This window comes from Aspergillus pseudonomiae (assembly GCF_009193645.1).
Source record: "Aspergillus pseudonomiae strain CBS 119388 unplaced genomic scaffold BDV37scaffold_193, whole genome shotgun sequence".
Taxonomy (NCBI): Eukaryota; Fungi; Ascomycota; class Eurotiomycetes; order Eurotiales; family Aspergillaceae; genus Aspergillus; species Aspergillus pseudonomiae.
Window position 1 is genome coordinate 1 of NW_022476185.1, and position 23,433 is coordinate 23,433.

Here is a 23,433-nt window from a genome sequence, read left to right on the forward strand (position 1 = left end):
ACCCTAATGTTGACCCTAATGTTGACCCTAATGTTGACCCTAATGTTGACCCTAATGTTGACCCTAATGTTGACCCTAATGTTGACCCTAATAATGTTTGACCCTAATGTTAACTAGAATATAATCCAGTGCCGTGCTATGATCCTAGGCTATTTTATAATATCCCGCGCGTATATTATACTTGTTATATACGGGGAATATATAGTCTACTCGTCCACGATAATCTCTATTTACTAGTCCTTATCTATATTATACTTGAGAGATACCTCGATAGCTTTCTCTATTTATATATTACTCAAAAATACGCTACTAAACTATATTTATTATTAACTAATTCTAATCGTAATCTCGTGATACGTCTAGATATTAATAATATACTATAACTATATTTTAGTCTCGCGTTTTAATATCTCGCGGAACTATTTAAATTTCTACTCGCGCTGTATACTAGGATTGGGACTTTAAATATATAATAATATAAATATCGGTAGTAGTTTAAATAATAATATAAATAAGGAAATAGTTAATTCTAATAAAGGTTTAAATAATTTATTAATTAAGTAATAGTACTATATCTCTAATTACTATATAAATAGTAATATTAATTATAAATACTATATAATTAACTCACTAATTTCCCGTAGTATATATTAATTAATAATCTTAATATTATTATTAACGTAAAACTCTTTATAATATATAAATATTAATATTATTATTCTATTCTTGATAAATATATTCTATTATTAATTAGTTTCTATATTAATATACTATAAGTTTAATAATTTTAAGATTTAGCTAGGCTATCTATTTATAATATATATTAATATAGCTAATTTCTTTTTAAATTAGGTTATTCACTGTAAATACTGTATTATTAATTATAGTTAAAATTAAATAGACTAATATTAATAGATAAAATATATCTATATATTAAGCTTAGCCTATATCTACTCTATTATCTATTATATATCTTTTATTAACTATATTATATATTAATTGCGTAAAAAGTTCTATTTTACAGTACCTTGTATAGGATTATTATATAATATATATTATAGAATAGCGGATATCTTTTTAAATATTAACTTTTAATATAATATCTGCTAAGTAATTCTAGTTAATCTATATATAAATTCCTGGAAATCGCCTATAGTAAACTGTATATATTTATATAATAATTAATCTAGATATATTTATGTTATATATCTAGGAATTATAATATTATAATAAATATATAATTTATATATCTACTAATTCTATAATATCTCTATTAAAATATAGATACTGCGGATTATTAACTGGTTAACTATTTATATTATTTACTTTTAGAATATCTTACGAAATAGAGGCTAGCTTTACAGGATCTAAAATATAAAATTTTTATATTGTATAGGCGATATTAATAAAAATAATAAAGGTTTATCTTTTACTCTATTACTATATCTAGAATTAGTCTCGAAATTATCTATAATTATAGCGTTATATAATATTTATATAGTATAATTCTATAACTGCTACTATATCTCGATAATAGCTATTATATTAGAATTTAATTATAATATCTTCTAAACAATTATATATTAGATAATCTTAATTATCTAGGATAAAATCGATAAATAGCTCTCGAAATCCCGCTATTTAAATTTCCTTTAATCTAATATAGCTATAGTATATATTAGTATACTTTTATATTCCTGGGTATAGTATATCTAGTTTATTAGCTTAATATAAAATTTTAAATATATTTATTTTATATCACTTATTTTTTACTGCGATAGCTTAGGCTTATTTTCTTTAAAATTTTTCCAGTAATTTCCCGCTGTAGGGGAATAGGCGGTGGCTATTTACTATAGTTGCTACTATTTCTTTTACTACTGCAGTATTATTCTATATAGCGGGTACTTCTTGGGATACGGGACCTATATATGGGCGATAAATATTAATATCTGCTACTATAACTATATATATTTGACTACGCTATCTATATCTATATATACTAGTAATAGATAGTATAGTGTTTAGCTCTTCTTAAACTATACCACTTTAATCTAAATGGTCTAGCCAGTATACTATACTGTCCACTAGCTTTTACGTACTATATTTTCTATAACTATTTATATACGCTACACGCCCTGTTTTATGGGATTATTTGCGTTGGGTATTAGGGTGGCTACTATAGCGCGTAATGTATTAAAATTACTGGGAATAGTAAATTTCTATAAATACCGGGTCCATCTAGTTACCTGTAATTATAAATTAATATTATAGATTTTCCTAGTCTCGCTGGTATTAATCTGGATTTTTATTATTTTCTACGCTGCGGTAATTTACTGAATTATCTAGTTAATCTACTTTATATAGACAGGAATATACAGTTTTTCTTTACAGCCTCTGCGTATATAGATATAATAGGATCTTTTATGAAATAGAAATATCTATTAATATATTATAATTATATATAACCGCTGTAGCTCAGTGTCCTATTATATCTATTTTATATAGATTACTCGTCTATCCTATGTATAGTGGGACCATTTATAGACTATCTACTAGTAGGTACGTATACTATATAAGCTACGTTTAATATATTAATATTGGGAATAATTATAGTAGTATAATAATTTATTAAAATAGATAGGTAATCCGGACTATAGTTAATTGATTTAGTAGGGAATCTTAATATTCTTTATATATTAGACGATATTCTTCTATTATTAAATAGTTTCCTGGATCTGGATGATTTCCGCGTATTTTTTACCATGAATACTGCTTTTTAAATATTATATAATCTTATTTAGTTATATACTATATTAATATGTTTTATAAATAATTATAAGTAATTTATCAAGTTTCTGAAATATTGGGTATTCTATAGCTAGTATTGATATAGGCTTTGGATAGGGAATAGATAATATGAAATAAAATAGAATACTAATGAATTTAAAGGCTAGTAATATAATATATATAGTTTAATGTTAGATTTTATTACTCTTAACTTAATACGGAATAAATACAGTTAACTAGTTATTTTAAAATATGGAATATAAAACAATAGATGCAACGATAGATATTATATTAGATAATTAATAATTTGGGGTTTTCTAAATTAACTGGTAAATGGAAACTATTAAATATATAATTTCTTTATTAAATAAATCGAATCTAGAAATAAAAATAGATATAAATATATATATATTCTGCGAGAATTACTGGATATAATTCTTGGTAAATAGTTAATGAAAATTTACTACCGGTCGGGGCTTATCCTAATAAACTTTGGATGGAATATTATAGCCAACTTGGAATCCGCATTACTATCTTAAATTAATAAATTAAGTTTTTCAAAATTATACGGTAATAATAACTATAGTTATAAATAATTTAGTAAATTTTGGACTAGATTGGATACTAAATAGTTATTGATACCTATGTTAATTGTTTCGCTGATATTTATGTAAATCCTAAATATGATGGCTTATCAGCGCCCGCCTATCGTGATATATACAACAATATCCTAACCACTAGTGGACTAGAAATAAAAATAGATATAAGTGTGTATATGTTCTGCGGGAATTGCTGGATATGATTCTTGGTAGATAGTTAACGGGAATCTACTGCTGGTTGGGGCTTATCCTAATAAACCCTGGATGGGATATTATGGCTAACTTGGAATCCGTATTACTATTTTAAATCGATAAATTGAGTTCTTTAAAATTATATGGTGATAATAACCACAGTTATAAATAATTTAGTAAATTTTGGACTGGATTAAATACTAAATGGTTATTGATATTTATATTAATTGTTTTGCTGATATTTATATAAATTTTAAATATAATAGCTTATCAGCGCCCGTTTATCGTGATATATATAATAATATCTTAACTACTAGTAGACTAGTATCTATACTAAGTTAGATATATCTATTCTTTTAATATTATATTTTATATCTTATATATATCTACTATTATATACCCGGTATATATATATATTTTTTAATTTATTGGGAATCTCACTGCCGCTGCTTAATCTCGATATATATCTACTGTAATTAGTAAAATAACGTAAATAATTGACTATGCTAGCCCTTAATCCTGGCTATAGTTTATCTAAAAAACTGTTTCACCTGCGGTAAATCTTGCCAGTCGATTCTAAATCCTTGCAACTGGTGCGCCCATAATCGCTATATCTAGGATATCTATAGCCTATATAATATTGCTACTACTATTAAAATTATTATATTGTAATATTTGCAGTTTATCTAATCTCGTATTTTCGATCAAAGATATATATTCTATGGTATTCTATACCCTTAGTATACGTTGTACAGGGGATACTAGATCTTTAGAAATCGTATAAATAATATCTAGTCCCGCGTTGCCTGGCTCGCTAGACCGCGACACGAATATAAATTGTGCTTGTTCCAGTTATGGTCTTATATCGTGTAAATATAATATATCCGCCGCTATTAGAGGGTATTCTACTCTATTAGCTCCTTGTCTAGTCACTGCTCGCTATTCTATATCTACTACTGGATATTGGGCGCTGTTTACCATTAAATCTATACCTATTGCCACTGCCGTTCCGCAATAGGGATTAATAGGATCGAGGATATAATTAATTTATTGCTAAGAAAATTATTCTTGGTATAATTAGAATAGCTGGAATGGTTTATATAATCTATACGGTTGGAATAAGTTAAATAAGCTAAATGAGCTGAATAGCCTATATGGTTGGAATGGCCTGTACGGTTGGAATAATTAGAATCTTCTGGATGAGTTAAATACTTTGTATAATTGGAATAACTAGAACTAGATAAAATCTACTAATCGGGATCGTATCTATTATACTATATCTTCTCTATATTCTTGTCTTGATAATATCATCGCTTGTATCTATTTACTATACTATCTAAATACCGATTTAATATATATTATCGGTATCCTACTTCTAGAACTATCTTTATATAATCCTTTACCACCTTGTCTTTTTTTATTTATCTACCCAGTTAAATAATAATTGTCTCGTTGGTCTATCTATCTTGTCTAGCGTACCCGCTTTTTTATATATAATTTAATAATATTCGGGGTATCTTAATATAAATAATATATTAAATATCGGGAATATCGACTTCTATACCTAATGCACTCGTGGCGGTGATTATCTATATCTGACCCTATATAAATTGCTGTAAAATTAATAGCTTATTAATCTATTAACTATAATACGTCTTATATTCTAATTTCTGCGCTAGTTCAATAACCTGCTAAATTATATTTATATAAATAATTATCTTATCCAATCCCGCCTATTATATTTGCTGCTGGATAAATACCAGTACAGGCTTGCTGATAAATTATATTAACCCACCGGCTGCACGCCACATGCGGTATACCACGTTGGGATGGTTAATCTAATCCTATAATATATGTACCTAATCTATCTAATACTCTATCCGCTGGAATAATATTCCCTTTAGTATAGGGGATAATATAGCTGTTAGCAATACTATCTATATTTATATATAGTTTAACCGTTTTAGTTACTGTAATTTAAACTAGAAATCCCGTTAATTATTTAATATTATATAGCACTCGTTAATAATAATCTAATCTAATCGCCGTGTCTACTGCAGCTAATTAATAAATATATAGAAATCCTTTATTACTGTAGATTCCAGGGTTACCAGTACAATTATAATCTCGTTCGAGGGCCGATAGTTCTTCCATAATATATATAAAATACCTAACGTCTGGTACCATCATATTATATTCCTATATAATAATATTAATGGTATAATCACAATCGTTGTCTCGCTGGGCTCCGCAAACACTAGTAATATAAATAGTATACTTTTCCCCCTATCGGTCCGTATTACCGCTACTATAGGGCTTTTACTATCCTAGATTACCTATAATACCACCGCCTATATCCCGTGGAACTATATAATAACCTAACCTATTATCTACTGCAATACCAATATTATATCTATTATATTTAATCAATACCACCGCATAATCTAGCTCTTATTTATTTCCTTTTCCTATAGTACCCGTTTGCACTTATAGGAATTGGGACTAATCTTAATATTACTATTAATTAACGTAAATCTTAAAAACCAATACTAGTCTATACTAGACAGCTAGAATATACACTAGCGGTACACCGTGATTTCTATCTATTCTATAATCCCCTATCTATATATTATCCCCGCGACGTGCAACGAATACACTGTCTGTAAGTCTATAATATATTTTATCTATTGCGCCTCGTCTATCTACTTCTTGGTATCTATATTTAACGTCGCTAAGGCCGTCTCCCGCTTCTCGCGTATATCGTTAGTAAACTAACTACTCGGCTGTATTTATCGCTAGCTAATTTTAATAGTGATATCGCGATATACTTAGATACTAATTAAATAATATAACTATATCTTAGTCTCGCGCTTTAATATCTCCCGCAGTCGATTAGATATCTATATCTACTATATACCGGGATCGGGATCTTATATAGATAACAATATAGACCCTAATGTAAATTAGTATATTAACCTTAATATAAATCTTAATAGAGAATCAGGAAATAGCTACGTAGTCTAGTAATATTATATCTCTAGCTACTAGACAAACGGTAATATTAACTATAAATACTATATAATAAGCTTCCTTACCTTCCACGGTATATATCAATAGATAAGCTTAACATCGTTACTCGTGTAAAACTCTTTATAATATACTAATACTAATATAATTATTCTATCCTTAATAAATATATTTCGCTGTTAATTAATTTTAATATTAATATATTATAAACTAAGTAGTTTAAAAGCTCGATTTAATTAACTCTTAACTACGTAGATTAATATAGTTAATTTTTTCTTAAATTAAGCTACCCGCTATAAATATTATATTATTAACTTAAACTAGAACTATATAGACTAGCGACGGTAAATAAAAATCTTTTATATATCTAACTTAACCTATACTCGCTCCAGTAGCTATATAAATCTATCTATTAATTATCGCGTCCAGGAGTCCTTTAAAAAGCTCTATCTTACGGTACCCTGGGTGGGATTATTATATAATATATACCATGGAATAGTAGAGATCTAACTAAATAGCAACTTCTAATTTAAAATCTACCGCGTAGCTACAGTTATCCTATAAATAAAACCCTAGAAATTACTTATAGTAAACTAAATATACTTATATAGTAATTAATTAAGCTATATCTATATTATATAACTAAAAGTAGTAATATTATAATAAATTTTAAACCTATATATCTACCAGTTCTACAATATCTCTATAAAGGTATATATTCCGCGGACTATCAACTAGTTAATTATATATATTATCTACTTCTAGAATATCTTCTACAATAGATTTTAACTCCACGGGATCTATAACAGGGGATCCTAGCTACGTATAGAGAATATAGGGGATAATATAGATCCTAATTATATAGGCTTCTCGTCGTCGCTGCTATACACAGAATTAATATTAGTAATAATACTTTATAATATTTATTTAGCGTACTTTTATAGCTACTACCACGTCTCGATAATCTATAATATATTAGAATTTAATTATAATATCTACTAAATAACCATAAACTGCGCTATCTTAATTACGCGTGATAAGATTAAGGGATAGCTCTCAAAATCGCACTAGCTAAATTCCCCATATTTTAATACTACTATCGCGTAAATTAGCACACTTTTATACTTTTATATATAATATATCTAGTTTAGTAACTCGATATAAAATACCAAACATATCTATTTAAGTTCGCTTATCTACTACCGCTGTATAGAGTTCTCTAGGTTCTTTAAATATTTATTTACCCTCTTATCGACGGGTAAATAGTAAACAATTAGATCTACTATAGTCTATTATAGTTATCGCTATTTCTTTTGCTACTAGAAAATTATTTTATACATAGAACGCTTTTTCTCTAAGTATATCTATATATATATAATAAATACCACAATCTGCTACTATAGCTATATATATTTAACTATATTATCCATATTTATATACGCCTGCAACGGACGATATAGGATCTATCCCTTTTTAAAATAAATAGTCTTTGCGTGGATTGCTTGATCTATATATTAGATAATTTATTAACTCTTCTATACTATATCTTTAATTATCTTTTAAATCTATTATATCTACTGCTCCACGGAATTATCGCTATTAAATAATAGCGTCTTTACCAGCGTTTATAGTATAGTAAAATTATCTAGTATAATAAAATTCTATAGATACTATATTTACTAGATAACTCGCAGCTATAGATTAATATTATAAATATTCTCTTTGCTACTAAATAAAATCTAGATCTACGTCTCGTTTATTATCTATTATACCGCCACGATAACTTTATTAACCTATTTAGTAGAAACGGGGATATACAACTCTATCTCGTCTCTATAGATATAGATATAATAGAATCTAGTATAGAATAGGAAGATCTGCTAGCAGTATACTATAATATATAATTATTATATCTCTATCTTCTACTATATCCGCTTTACCAAGGTAATCTATCCGCGTGATCTTTACTGTGTCTAGCTATAAACTATCTACTAGTGGTTGCGTATACTATATATACTATATCTAATATATTAATATTAAAAAAAATCCCACTAATATAACAGTTTATTAGGGTATATAGATAAGCTAGGCTATGTTTAGTTAATCTAGTAAAAAACTATAATTTTTTTAAAGTCTATAGCTATACCCTTCTACTGCTAGATAATCTTCTAGATCTAGACTATCTTACAGTGGGACTTTTTATATATATTATCTTTTAAATAGTGGATAATCTCGCGGAATTATATTTTATATTAATAGATTTTATAAATAATTATAGATAACCTATCAAGCTACTAGAAGATAGAATATTCTATAGTTAAAGAAATCCACGGGATAATTATAAAATAGAGTGAATTTATAATAAAAAATATTAAAATAAATAGATTAAATTTATAGTAATAATAATATTTATCTCTAAGTATATATATATATATATATATACAGCTAACACCGCAGCTGGAGGGGATCTCTAGGTAATTAGGGAATTTTATTAATCTATAGCTACCTTAACTAAATCTATTACACCGCGAACTGATTAACTTTAATCTATTTTAATAACCGTAAACTATTGAGTTTCCAGCTCTAGAGTAAGCTAGAGCTAGTTTATATCCTATATCCTAACCAGTGTATATTTTACGCGATTCTACCCAGTGGGAGTGGTCACAGTCTTCGATTAAAGTATAAAAACCTAGATATCGCCGGGGGGGAAAATCCTAATCGATTATCGATTTTCTATAGGGCGGGAAGCCCCCACTATCAGAACACCTATCTTAGAGTTCTTACCCCTTCTGGGTTAGAAAAAGTATTTCTATTTTATAAAAATATTAAAATAAAATAATCAATTTCAAAATTTAATTATTAGAAAATTAAATTATTTAAAATTAAAAAATAAATAAATAATATCAACTACTAGTTAAAATTATTAAATTTAATAAAAAAATATATCTAATATTTTATATTTTATTATTAAAATCTATATTAAAAAATACTAAAATTACTAAAAATATTAAACTTAATAAAAAAAAAATAAAATATAAAATTAAAAAAATACTAAATTATAAACGAGTTAATAGAAAACTATATTACCTAGTAAAGTAAAAACATTATAATATTTAAAAAATTTATAAAAATTTATTAAAAATTTAATAGACTACTACCAGCTAATTCAATAGTATTATAAATAGAAAAATTAAAATTTACCTAAAAAAAAAGATTATCTATTAACTAAATTAAACTAAAATTTAATCTAAAAATCGCAGTTAATTATATATCACTATTTAAAAATATATTAATTCTAAAATAAAAAACCGCAATTTCTTAATAACGTAACTTTTTCTATATTTTATACTCTTTTTACTTTTAATATTTAAATTTTTTAAATTTCTCGATTTTTTTAATATTATATATAATAAAATTATCCGTATATTTTTATAATAACCGTTTTTATTTTTATAAATAAAAAAATTTTATTAAAATAATTTTTTTTTTCTTTTCAATAGTATTCTAGACTTTCACGAGTCGTTTTTATTTAATATTAAAAAAAAAAACTTAAATATTTTATAAAAAATACTATTTACTTTTACATACTCGCTATAATAATTAAAATTTTTAAATTTAATATAAAAATAATAGAGATAAATATAATATTTACAAAGAAATATTGCTTAAAAATCCTTATTTTTAATTCGCTAGTAAAGTTTACATTTATAAATAAAACTAAAAAATATAGTCAAAATATAGATAAAAAAAATTTAAAAATAAATATCTTTTACCTAGATAAAACTATAACTTTATATTTTTAAGGATAAAAGCTTAAAAAAAAAGGATAATATTATAAATCCTTATCTAATATATTATATCAAAGATAGATATACAAAGTAAAATAATAATAGAATAATAATAATCAATTTTTAAACGAAAAATACTTAACAAATTATTTATTTAATAATTATTCGAAAAAAACTACTAATACCGATACTAATTACTATAATAAATTATATATATTATAATAATAACACGACTAAATATATTAATAACACAATAAGCTTATAATATTAACTAAATATATTATATTATTAATATAAAAAGTTATAGTAATAATATTATAAAAAAAAATATATAAAAATACTTATTTTATATATTTAATTTAATTCTTTATAATAAATTTTTTAATTATTACTATAGAATTACCTTTAATAGTATAATTAATTTTAATTTATTTATATTCTTTTAACTATTAGGTATATTTACTTGATAGGTCTAATTCTTTAAATTTAAATCTAGTATCGATAATAGTTTAGTATTAACTATATTCCTATAATAATAATAATCTAGTATTAATAGTAATCGAATATTAACTACATCTCTATAATAATAATAGTTTAGTATTAATAGTAGTCTAATATCGACAGAAATCTCGCAGTAACTCCTATCTTCCTAAGACTACAACCCAATAATAACAGAAGTCGAAGGTCGACTTTTAGATTAATAACCCTCGAAACGTGATCCGCTAACTGGTCTTAGACTTGATGACAAAGCCCCAGGTGTAACAGATAATCTAGTATTAATAGTAGTTTAGTGTTAACTGTATTTCTATAACGACGGTAGTCTAGTATTGATAGTAGTCCTAGAATGATTTTTGTTTTACCAAGGCCGCAATCCTATGACGATAGAAGTCGAGGATTGACTTTAGATTAGTAACCCTCGGAACGTGATCTGCTAACTGGTTTTAGACTTGACGATGAAGCCCTGGGCGTAACAGTTCTATACTATTTCTTATAAATAAATAAATATAAAAATAATTTTATTAACTTTATTAATAAAATTTCTTTTGTTCGCATAAATATATATATTTATTTATATTAAAAATATCTATAATTTAAAGTAAATTTTATTAAAAGATTTAATTTTTAATAATTTTACTTTTCTAATTATATCTTTAAATACCGCTGCTCTAACTTAACTATTAAATTAAATAATATAATTTTTATATTTTTTTTAAATCTTTTTAGCTTCTCTAAACTTTGTTTTAAAGTTTTTAATTTTTTAATTCTTTTCTTTAGTATTATTAATTAATTAAATAATTATATTTTTTATTTACTTTAGCTATTCTTTTATAGATTTTTTATTTTTAAAATTAATTTCTATTAATAAAGTATTTTTAACTAAAGTCTTTTTACTACTGGATAATTAAGAAGATATATTATTAATTTTAAATCTAAATATAGCTTAACTTATATAGACTGGTAATTAATATATTATATCTAAAGCTTCGTCGTTAAGTCTAAGACTAGTTAATAGACTATATTTTAGAGATTATTAATCTAAAGTCGATTCTTGACTTCTATCGTTATAAAAATATAATTATTACTAGACTACTATCGATACTAGACTACCGTTATTATAGAAATATAGTTAATACTAGACTACTATTAATATTAGATTATTATTATTATAGAGATATAGTTAATATTAGATTACTATCAATATTAGATTACTGTTATTATAGAGATATAGTTAATATTAAATTATTATTAATATTAAACTTAAGTTTGAAGAGCTAGGCCTATTAAATACATATATTTAATAGTTAGAAAAGTATAAATAATTTAAAATTAATTATATTATTAAAAATAACTCTATAATAATAATTTAAAATTAATTATAAAGAACTAAACTAAGTATATAAAATAAGTATTTTTATATATCTTTATATATCTATTTCTATCGTGACTCTTTTAAAAGTAAAAGGTAAAATATATTTAATTATAGTATATAATATTATATATCTGTAGTATATTCTCTCTAGAATAGATACTAGAGTAGATAATATATAATAGAGCTTTTATTAGTATTCGTGGCCCTTTTTAAATAACTATTAAATAAACAATTTATTAAGTACCTTTCGCTTAGGAATTAGTTATTGTTATCCTATTATTATTCTATCTTGTGTATCCACCTTTAATAAAGTGCGCTAGATAAGGGTCTGTAATAGTAATTTTTAAAAAAGAAAATATCTTTTTAAAGTACTAAATAATTAATTTTATTAAATATTTTATAAATAATAGTTTTTATATCTCGCTTCAAAAAAAAATGAAAAATATCTTTTATATTATCTAAATAATATAATTTAGTATAGAAGTATATAAATATTAAAGAGATTATTTAATAAATAAGAAAATATGAATTTTAGAAAAAAGAGCTATTTAATAGTTTTAAATAATTATTTATTTAAAATCTCTATCAATATATAAATCTTAGTAATTTATTATTAATATAAAATAAGATAATATTATACTTTTCTATATTAAAGTTTAAAATATATTAAAAATATCTAGTTTTAGGTTCGCTTAGATAAATAGAAATATTTTATTTTTTTTAATATATTTTAGCCAATCTTTAAATACTTTAGTAATATTTAAAATTAAGATATTTTAAATAATATAGAGTACGGGAAATCTTAATTAATAGAAGAGATTGATCTTTGAATAGTTATTAAAATATATAAATATTGGAGAACTAGGAATTTTTATTAACTTACTTATTAAGAAAACACTTTTAAGTAGTTAAAAATAAGATATTAATTTTAATATTCTTAACTTTAAAAGTTTACTATTTATTTAATCCAAAGCTTTTATAATTTAAAAGAAAGAAATTATTTAAGTTATAATTTATATTTACTTTTGAAACTTTTTTTAATTTCTAGAGATCTTTATATACTTTGTTTAATATATTTTTATATAAATGTGTTAAATTAGAATAGTCTTAAAAAAATTTAAATTTTTTATATTCTAATTTAATAAATTTTAATCTTTAGAAAAAAGGATTTTCTATCACCGATTTAATATTTAATATTAATATAGATTATCGTGCTCCCGGCTTTTAATAATTAGTTAAATAGATATTAATTTAGCGGGCGAATTTTAATTTAATAAATAAATTCTTATTCCCGACTTTAATAATATAATCATTATTTAAGAAATATAGAAGAGTAATATTTTTATCGCAAAATTAAAAGATAATTTATTATTTATATTAAATAAAGAATAAGAGCATTTAAACGCGAGTTAAAATAATAAAATAATAAAATTTATTAGAAATAGTAAGGAGTTATATAATTTAAATAACTATATTTTAATATATTAATAGAAATAAAGATAATTTCTTTTATTTAAAGTTAATATAATTATTTCCCCGTTAACTAAGTTAAAGATATAATCAAAATCTAGTTTTAATAAATTATTAATAGCGAAAAGTTGTGACGCTATATATATATATTCTTTTAGATTTTTTTAATTAATATACTTATTAACCTCTACAATCGTTACGCAGCCTTTTCCCTTTATTAATTTAAATATAAATTTCCATAGTACTCTTTAATCTATATTAATTTAAATATTATTAACCTTGTAATTTAGTTAGTATTGTATTTAAAATATTTCAATTTATAATATTCAGTTTAGAAAAAACCCTAACCTACTTCACCAATCCACAGCCGCCATCGGCTCCACTTCATTCCATCCTTCTATGAATGCTCACCCCCTTGTGGACTAGAAATCAAGAATCAGTCTCTGTTAATAGATTATTTACTATTGTTTCGCCTACGTATCCTTATCTAGTCGACAGGTCTTCTACCCTGACTAGTAGATAATCTTGACATTTACATCGATTTCTATTCTATTAAGATCGCAACCTAATAATAATGGAAGTTGGAGAATAACTTTAGATTAATAACCCTCAGAACATAGTCTACTAACTGGTCTCAGACTTGACAACAAAGCCCCGGGCGTAACACAGGTAACGAGGCAGCCGACTAAGCAGCGAAAGAGGAGAGCCGTACCATAGTATCTGATCCTACGATAGACGTGGTTAGATTTGAAGGCTAAACTCGGGCCCCACTCCTTCAAAAGAAGAGATCGTTCCAAACATATTTTTAGACTCTCCATAATAATGCAGACGATAAATCCCACGCTTTAGAGCGTTGCCCCAGCCTGACAGGTAATATGAGTCCTCGATATGCCAGGTTAAGGTCACTTGACTCGTACCCAACAGTACGTTTGTTTGCTTCCATTCAAAGACCAGGTTCCAGTCCTTGTCAGTACGCACTACTTCCCAAATACCGTCAATATTCATCTCCACTGCTGCATAGGTTTTTTCTAAGCGCAGGTCATTACGTGGATTAGCCCCAACAAAGGTGGCTGAAACGTAATCTCCTACCATGTAGAAGTATGGTGTCGAAGAAGATAAGACATCCCCAAACGAATGACCCAAAGGGGGGCTGTCGAAGGCGACACCAGGGACGAATGCGAGAGAGTAATTCGTGGTAACTGGAGGTCTGGGGCCTTCGGGAAGTTTGGGCAATTGTGCCACCGCATTTGGGACTCCCAGATACGACAGGTATGCCAGACTAAGGTTCACATATGCCGCTAGCTGGTTGGGTCCGTAAAGAGTTGATGCGCCTTCATAACGCTGCACGGTATATTCCTCCTCTGTGGTAACATAGTGTGCGTATGAGTCTGCTGGAGATGCCAGAACAACGATAGGATCGGAGATGGATAGAACACTTTGGGCCGCGCCCGCAATGGTGGCTTTCCATCGACGTCCAGACATAGTAGTGATCTCACTTGGAGAAACTATGACGAGAAGCTGGCCCAGGCGAAGGGCTTGAACATCGACGATATCAGGAGCCCATGCATATGGATTGTTCATTGCTCCAAGATCAAACAAGATCTGCTTTGGAGATTGACACTTGATTTGTTCAGGCCCAGGTTGGTGAAGACCACCCCGCACTAGCCGCCAAAAGGGATTGGGAGACGCATTACTCTGAGTAAAATCAAAGGCCCCCGGTCCATCACTGGTTCCTCCTCCAAATGAACTGCCCAGGGCCGCGTAGCAAGTCGATAGAAGACGACCGTTGAACGGAGAAATGAATTCGTAGCCCGACATGTTCTGGTACGTATGGTAAGACGCCACGGCTGATTCTCCGGCGAGTAGTACTCCTGAGCCGGAGGATATTTGCCCATATAGCTGAAAGGCAGCGTTGTACTGGCGACGGCCTATCTCAAATGCACTTTTGGCCCCGTTATCACCTTCGTTGAAGTAAGGGCCACGCGCTTGACAAAGCTCGGTCCGGCCATTGCACGTGCTGGTTTTGAAGTCACACGGCAATCCCGTATCTTCACAAAACGGACCCAGCACATTGGGACTCATGTCTCCAACGCTTGATTGTGAAAACCCAGCGACAAAATTGTCGGCGAATCGAGCATCGTTGGTAGCACCTCTCTCAAAGAGATAGGCTGCAACGCCTTTGTTGTCTCCTGTAACAAGTGTATTGTTGTTGTAGAGAGAGGTGCCATGCACAGAGAAAAAGGACAATACACCAGTGGTTTTACCATCCGAGAGGCGATCGAACGTTAGGAGTGTCATTGTTGTATCCGTATCAGAACTGTACTGAGCGCGTTCAGCCGCCGGGTTCGCCAGGTAAGAATATGGGCTGCGGTTGATGTTTGCATCCTCAAGATCGATAGTACCGACGCTGATCGTGCTGGGGGCAAGACTGTCATATGCTCTTTGAATTGAAAGAAGAGCCCCATCAACAATTGCGGTGTAAGTCTGTTTATCAAAACCAAGTGTCGCTATCTGAGGAAGCAAATAGTTCATCCATCCCCCGGGCCCTGAGTGTTGGTGTGTGCCACCCACTGCGACACTGTGTTCTCTAAAATTCCCATATTTCCCTCCAAGGGTTTGAAGGCCTTGAAGAATGCCATATCGAACTGCAGTATCACCCGATTGAGTATCGAGTACAACGTAAATGAAAGAGTTGGTGATATTGGCAGGATCAGCAAAGACAAATGACCGAGCGTAAGTTCTCTGGCGGAGACCAGTTCCTGTCTGGTTCATCTGCCCGTAACCTGCAAAAGGGATCTGAACCACAGCACTGATTGTCGCAGCTCATTAGTAATGACCGAGCGTAAGGTAGCGTAAATTCCTCACCCAGTGATATCGGCCTTTCCTACACCGACAAGGAACGTGCTTCCATGCTTGGTGGCTCGCTTCTCATCACTCCCCGTTCCGTCGGTCGGATGACTCAAAGACCCAACGCTCCACCAAACAACTATCATTATCAAAACTGGTAAAAAACCCTCGGGTTTCATGCTTCGAAGTAATAGGCATGCCATCACTCAGAGTGGATGGGGGAATGAGCTTGAAACGGGTCAATAACACTGTCGATGTGGCACTATTTATACTTCAGTTGCTGGATCTCACTCCTGAAAGTTGAACCCACTAATCTCATTGAGAATTAGCTTTATCAATCTTAGTACCGTTGGTAGAATCGTCTTGTGATGTCAACACAGACCTTGTCATATGCCAGATATCAATGACGATGAAAGTGGAGCAACACTTGCAGGATCGCCTTGTTGCTTATCATAATTGTATCTGAGTCTTGGAATTCAGTGGGACGTGACTAATTCTATGTATTGCAGCATTGCCTCTCCCCAGACTTGCGGTAATCAAAAGGTACAGATAGCTATGTCACATGCTGTCGTATGATTTCCCTTGATAAATCGTTCCAGACGAATCCATCTCATTCAATGGTTTCCCTTACTAGAGCTGACCCCCTTGGTTCCTACCATGCAATTTCATTTTAGGTGAAGCTGACAAGCTTGCTTATTGTTCTCGATAACTAGAGAGTTGGATTGGTCAGCCTGCTGTCCCACGCTTACTCTGCCTGAGCTGGTGTGTGACGTGTCAAGAATAATATATACTGAATACAGAGCTTAGTATTATCGTACTCAATTCTAATACCCATTTTTATGCTTTGGGTAAATCATGACATTGCCAAAGTGCTGAATTTAGTTGGCGCGGGCTGTCGGCGCTCCAAGGGTAATCGGCCAGATGGTTGTTCCGAGTACGATAAGCTGGCACTTTCCCTCCTTCCCTCTTTTCTCTCCGACAACCGAGAAGGGAAGATCGTGAGAACCGAGGCCCGAATATGGAGCAAGAGCATATCCACAGACTGGATAAGTGTATGGAGCGGCCAGTCACCGACGAGAGCATATTTTAGTTACTAGAAGTCCCTAATCTGTGTAGTGTGTCATCACGCTCCTCTGACGTACCCACCACGGAATTAATGCAAATGTCCTTGGCCAGGGACACATCTAACTGCAGACAATTGACCGAATCGGTGAAGATTCGTTCTACTGTGGATAGTTTATATGGACACAAGTACGGTACTGAGGGTTTCAGATGCTGCGCAGGTTCCGAAAAGTGCGAAGATCGAGTTTCATGATATGTAGTGCATTCATGCAGAAAATGTCAAGTAGTATAATTGTCAAAAGGGTTTTGTGCATAGCCAACGGGGAAAATTCCATCCACGCAAGTTCCCTGTGACTGTCTCAAGGAATCGAAACCGAACATGGCTCTCGCCCTCGCTCTTACCAGCTTCCTTTCGTATGTCACGAACCGTAAATTTAATATGCTACCCTAGTCAACTGATATCAAAGCGAAGATAGGTTTTCAATTTCGGATTGAACCGGCATTCTAAACTCAATGTGATGCCTCACTATGGGGACGACACAGGGAGCATTAATGACAGACAATGAGCCGTCGTTGCTGAACTAAATCCGAGTCCCGAAGTCCGAAGCCCCGTAAAGCGGAATGATAAGAAAGTTGGAACACCTGAGAGCTTAATCTGCTTTATACGTTTGCTTTTTTTAGTTCGTCCCTGCTGGGGTTTGACAAAATCAGCGATCTTATTTTTTTACTTTCATCCCAGTTAGACTCTATCTTCCCTATCAAAGGAAGCGCGGGTTTCGTCTTGCCTTCTTCTCAGCCCAATAGATAAGAGGAATCTGCTCGATTCGGACATGGTCTCTCAAATCAACGTACAATGCGTTTCATTGGCTTTCATGTTTAGTGTGGCCTGGCTAGTCGATCAAAAGTTAGTACTGAAATGTCTTGCTGACCTACGGCCACTTTGCTCAGCCGCATTCCGCATGATTTGTGTTCATGCAATCCTATCTTCTCGAGAGATTTCCCCTAGCCCTGATGATGATTGGAGAAGCTTCCGTAATTGATTCGTGGGTCGAGAGCTGATAGCAAAAATGTACCGAGGTTGATGTTGAACTTGATCTTTCTGCCTGTGCTTCATTGCTTCTCGCGAACCTCAAGAACTATAAGTCATCGTTAAGACCAAGTTTTAACCAATGCCAAACGTACGCCGATATAAAATTACCACCACGCGCCATTGCCACTCCACGAAAGTTGCAGTATCTACCGATGCAGAAACCTTTTGAAGTCCGTAAAGGGAATACTCATTCAGCCTCGCAACTAAAAATGAACCACTCTCCTCCTAGCCAGGTGAAGAAACATCTGAACGGTATCACTTTGCTTTGCCTGGCTTTTGTTATATGTAATAGCTGGGCTGGTATTGCCGGAAGCCTTCAGCTAGCAATCCTGGCTGGAGGACCAGCCACCCTGGTCTACTCAATCATCGTCGCCGCTACAGCCTACTTGGCAATAGCAGCATCAATGGCAGAGTTGGCAGCCGTTTACCCAACCGCAGGTGGGCAATATCACATCGCCTCTATCCTCGCCCCAGAGCGATGGAGACAAGGAGTATCATATACGTGTGGGCTATTGGCGCTTTTCTCTTGGCTTGTTATTGGAGTTTCTGTCACCAGCATTGCCGCCCAGCAACTTATGGCTTTGGTAGCTACGAGCCTCTCGGATTTTGTGCCTCAGCCCTGGCACATTTTCTTTGTCTACCAAGGACTTGCGCTCTTTGCAATAATATACAACACCTTTTTTCTGAAGAAGAATCCTTGGACACACAATGTTGCCTGTTTGTATTGGTAAAATCTCCTTCAACAGAGTTTATTGACCTGACTATCCATATAGTTATCCTTGCAATCTCCTTATTTTTTGTGTGTTTCATTCTCTTACTTGTAAGAGGGAACCCGAAACAATCGCACGACTTCGTCTGGAACACGTTCTTGAATTATACTGGGTGGCCAGACGGTGTGTGCTTCCTCATCGGTCTCACAACATCTTGCTACATGTTCAATGGCCTCGATGGTGCCATGCACATGGCCGAGGAGTCCAGCAACCCAGAAAGAGTCGTACCTCGCACTATGCTGGGTGCAGTTGGAATTGGCTTTACCACTGGGTTTGCCTATGCAGTAGCCCAAGTTTATGCTATATCTGACATTGAAGAAGTCATGACCACTATGCAGTAAGCTCCATTTGCCAATGTCCATTCCGTTTAACTGCTACACTAACGCCTCTTAGGTGGGTTCCGTTTGTTGTTATGGAGCAAGGGTTCCGATCTCGCACAATCGCTATAGTTATAGTTTCCATCAGCATTGTCATGGCGATGACTATCATAATTGCTACTCAGGAGGCTTCCTCCCGCCTGGCCTGGGCTCTGGCACGTGATAAGGGGCTATTATTCTCACAGTATATTGAGCATGTTCATCCGCACTTGGAAGTTCCCACTCGGAGCTTACTCCTAATCTGGGTGCTAACATTCATATGCGGCTTCTTATATCTCGCTTCTCAAATGGGTAAGGAACCACTGAAATCAAATGCCATAGTGAAGGCTGTACTAAATACTCTTCGTCCATAAGCCTTCAATGCAATTATAGGCTCGTCCGTTATTCTTCAGCAGCTATCGTTCGGTATACCTATTCTCCTAATAATTGCTCGAAAGCGATCAACAGCCTACTTGTCCCCTGCTCGCAGCTTCCGTATGCCTAATATCTTGGGTTGGGTTGTTAATATATATGCGGTTGTATTCATCACCCTCATGGCTGTTATACTGTGCCTGCCAGTCATTAACCCAATATCTGCACTTACGATGAGTAAGTGTCATAAATTCCCCGTTGTAAACGTTCGGTAATGCCGTGCAGGCCAGACTAATTATACCTCTCCAATCTAGATTACACATGCGTGATTCTGGGATTTTGTCTCTTACTTGCTCTGGCAAATTGGTGGCTATATGCCAAGGACCATTACAATGGGCCTGTCATAGAAACGTGGGAGAGCTATGAAGCTGAGCCAGCTAGTGTCTCCACCATCCTTTCTCAGATAAAAAAAGTGAACGAAGGTACTGCATAGATTTAAAAAAATGATGTTAGTGGTAGCTACACGCGTGGCTGGTGGTTGTTGTTGGGTTTGCTACTCGTGTTTACCAGCTATTGATGTATATTATTTGTATTGAATGCACCTCTATGTATATCAGTCTCTTTTTTACTGAATATCACGCTATTTATTTAGGGTTGTGCCTTCTATACCCTAATCTGTTGGGGATGTAGGATATATCCCGCATTCGCGTCCGCGGATTAGTTAAATTTTATATTTTTTTATACTCCTGTTATTAAAAGTATATAGTAATATATCTGCTTTTATTTCTATTTATTATCTTTTATTATCTAATAGTATATATAGCTAGACTTCTATTAAGAATTAATACTATAAATTAATTAATAAATTAAAATGTTTTTCTCTTTTATATCTCTTATCTTTTTTTTAAATTCTTTTCTATAGATTTTTTAATTAAATAAATTATACTATTATAATAAGTATAAAAGATTAATAGTAATTATTAATAGATTTAAATAAATTTTAATATTATTTTATTTATAGAAAATTATTATTTATTATAATTAATATATTAATATTAGTAATACTATACTTCAAAATCTAATTATAAAATTAGGGAATTAGTTGAGTTCTTTATATAGTATACTAAATCTAAATAGAATTAAGTTAAATACTGGTACTATTATAAAAGTCTAGTCTAATATTTTAGAAAATAGATATCTTTTTATAGATTCTATAATAAAGCTGGTGATGTATAATAGTATTAAAATACTATATTGTATTGAAGTAATATATAATCTAATTATAATAGTAGAGCTACTATTTATTGAACTTAGATTAAATATACTAGAAGGAATACTAGAGGATAATGGTATAGGCTCACTCCTTTTGTCACAGCTTGGTAGAGCTGATGGTTGATTTCGGAGACGAGGTGTGGAAAGGCTCATGGATAATAAAAACCATGCACTTCAGGTCTAAGACCTTGCATAGTCAGAGCCATTGAGCCATAGGCATGATTAGGCCTCGCTATGACGCGCGGGTGACCCTCGCTACCTGACCCTCGACCCTCATATCTAAGGGCTGAGAGTACTGGTTGTCTACTCGCAGGTTAGATCTATTGTATATTTTAATTCTCAGTAGACTTCCGCATGATCCAATATAACCTGGACCCAACCCAGACCTAATCTAGGCTAGGTTAGATTTTAGATTGAAAACTTTAATTTAATATTACACTTAGACTGGCATTTGGCCAGGTTAGGTTAGGTTAATGGGGTCAGTTATATTTAACCGCTAGGTTATAGCTAGGTTAATAGAATTTCTATATTTAACTACAGTTAAGCTAAAAATTGGATAGTTAATCTAGGTTAACCGTGCTTGGTATTAAGACTATTAATCTTTATTAAGTATAGTAGATGGTAAGCTAGGTTAATTGTAATTAATCTAGTATTAATTTTACTATTTTAATTAACTATAAAAATATATTATTAATAGTATTAAAAGGTCCTATTTATTAATTTTATATAAAAAGAAGATATATTTTTTATTAAAGATCCTATTAAAACTATTATTTTGTATAGTTAAGATAGTATTTTAATTAATTTTAGTTTTAAGCAGCTATATATAGGGAATATATAGTTAAAATATATATAAATATAATTACTATTCTATTATATAGTAACTATAGAATTTTATATTTTTATAATTAATAGATATTCTTGACTTTTATTTAGTATAGAGATAAAATATTAATATATCTTTACTATATTTATTTAAAAAATATATTATATATTATATATTTTAATAATCTTTTACTTTTATTATAAGTAATTGCAATACTTAAAATATTTTAATAGATAATTCGAAGATAGACTATTATATAAATACTATAAAATTAGAAATTATTTTAAATATAGTAATTAATATATAATAATATAATCTATTATAACTTAGTATAATAATATATTTTAATAAAACGCGACTGTAAAATCAATTCTTTTTTCTAATTTTCTAATCTTTGAATATATTTTATATATTTTTTATTTATTAATCTTTAGATTAACTATATCTAGATATATTATTTTGTCTATTTTACTATTAAAAAATAGTATTATATTATCTTTATTTACTTTTTAAATTTTTATAGCTAATATTTAAAATATAATAGAAAATATATTACTTTTATTTATTTCTATATTTCCTTTTTAATTTAATTTTATATAGATATAATACTAGAAACTGGTTATTTAGTATTTTATTAAATTGGAGAAATTAATAGTTTTTAAGATTTAATAGAATTGGTTTTTTTTTATATATAGACGAAGGGAGATAAGTAAAATTTAATTAAAATAGAATATTAAAAAGTGAATATTAATTGTCTAGAATAACTTTTCCTAGGGTATTGAATTTTTAAATAATAATTTAAAAATTTTCTATATTTACTGTTTCTATAGCCTCGTCTATTTATTAATTAATGGATTGGAAATAAACTTAATAAGTTATTATTAAAAAAAAGATTATAAAAAGAAAATCTTTTTAATAGATTTAAAATAAATAATTATTAAAATAATATTTTATAAATTAATAAAATCTATTATTAAAATTATAATCTAGTTATATTTAACTGTATTAATTAATATTCTTTTTCTAAAGAATAATTTTATTATCTATAATAATCAAGAATTCCTTAACTAAATTTTTTATTTTATTATTATTTATTAACTACTAT

General features: G+C 29.9%; 2 protein-coding genes across 2 annotated transcripts; one reads left to right on the forward strand and one right to left on the reverse strand.

Moving 5' to 3' along the window:
- Positions 1-14,413: 14,413 nt before the first annotated feature.
- Positions 14,414-17,415, reverse strand: BDV37DRAFT_292618 (neutral/alkaline ceramidase; the record flags this gene model as incomplete). Its single annotated transcript, XM_032089222.1, has 2 exons — positions 14,414-16,542; positions 17,330-17,415. 2 exons carry the CDS (start codon positions 17,413-17,415, stop codon positions 14,475-14,477), a joined length of 2,154 nt encoding a protein of 717 aa, XP_031934351.1. The 3' UTR covers positions 14,414-14,474.
- A 1,526-nt stretch (positions 17,416-18,941) lies between these two features.
- BDV37DRAFT_277226 (uncharacterized protein) lies at positions 18,942-20,723 on the forward strand (the record flags this gene model as incomplete). Its single annotated transcript, XM_032085708.1, has 3 exons — positions 18,942-19,459; positions 19,896-20,170; positions 20,545-20,723. The coding sequence occupies 3 exons, from the start codon at positions 18,942-18,944 to the stop codon at positions 20,721-20,723; spliced, it is 972 nt and encodes a 323-aa protein (XP_031934352.1).
- Positions 20,724-23,433: the final 2,710 nt, after the last annotated feature.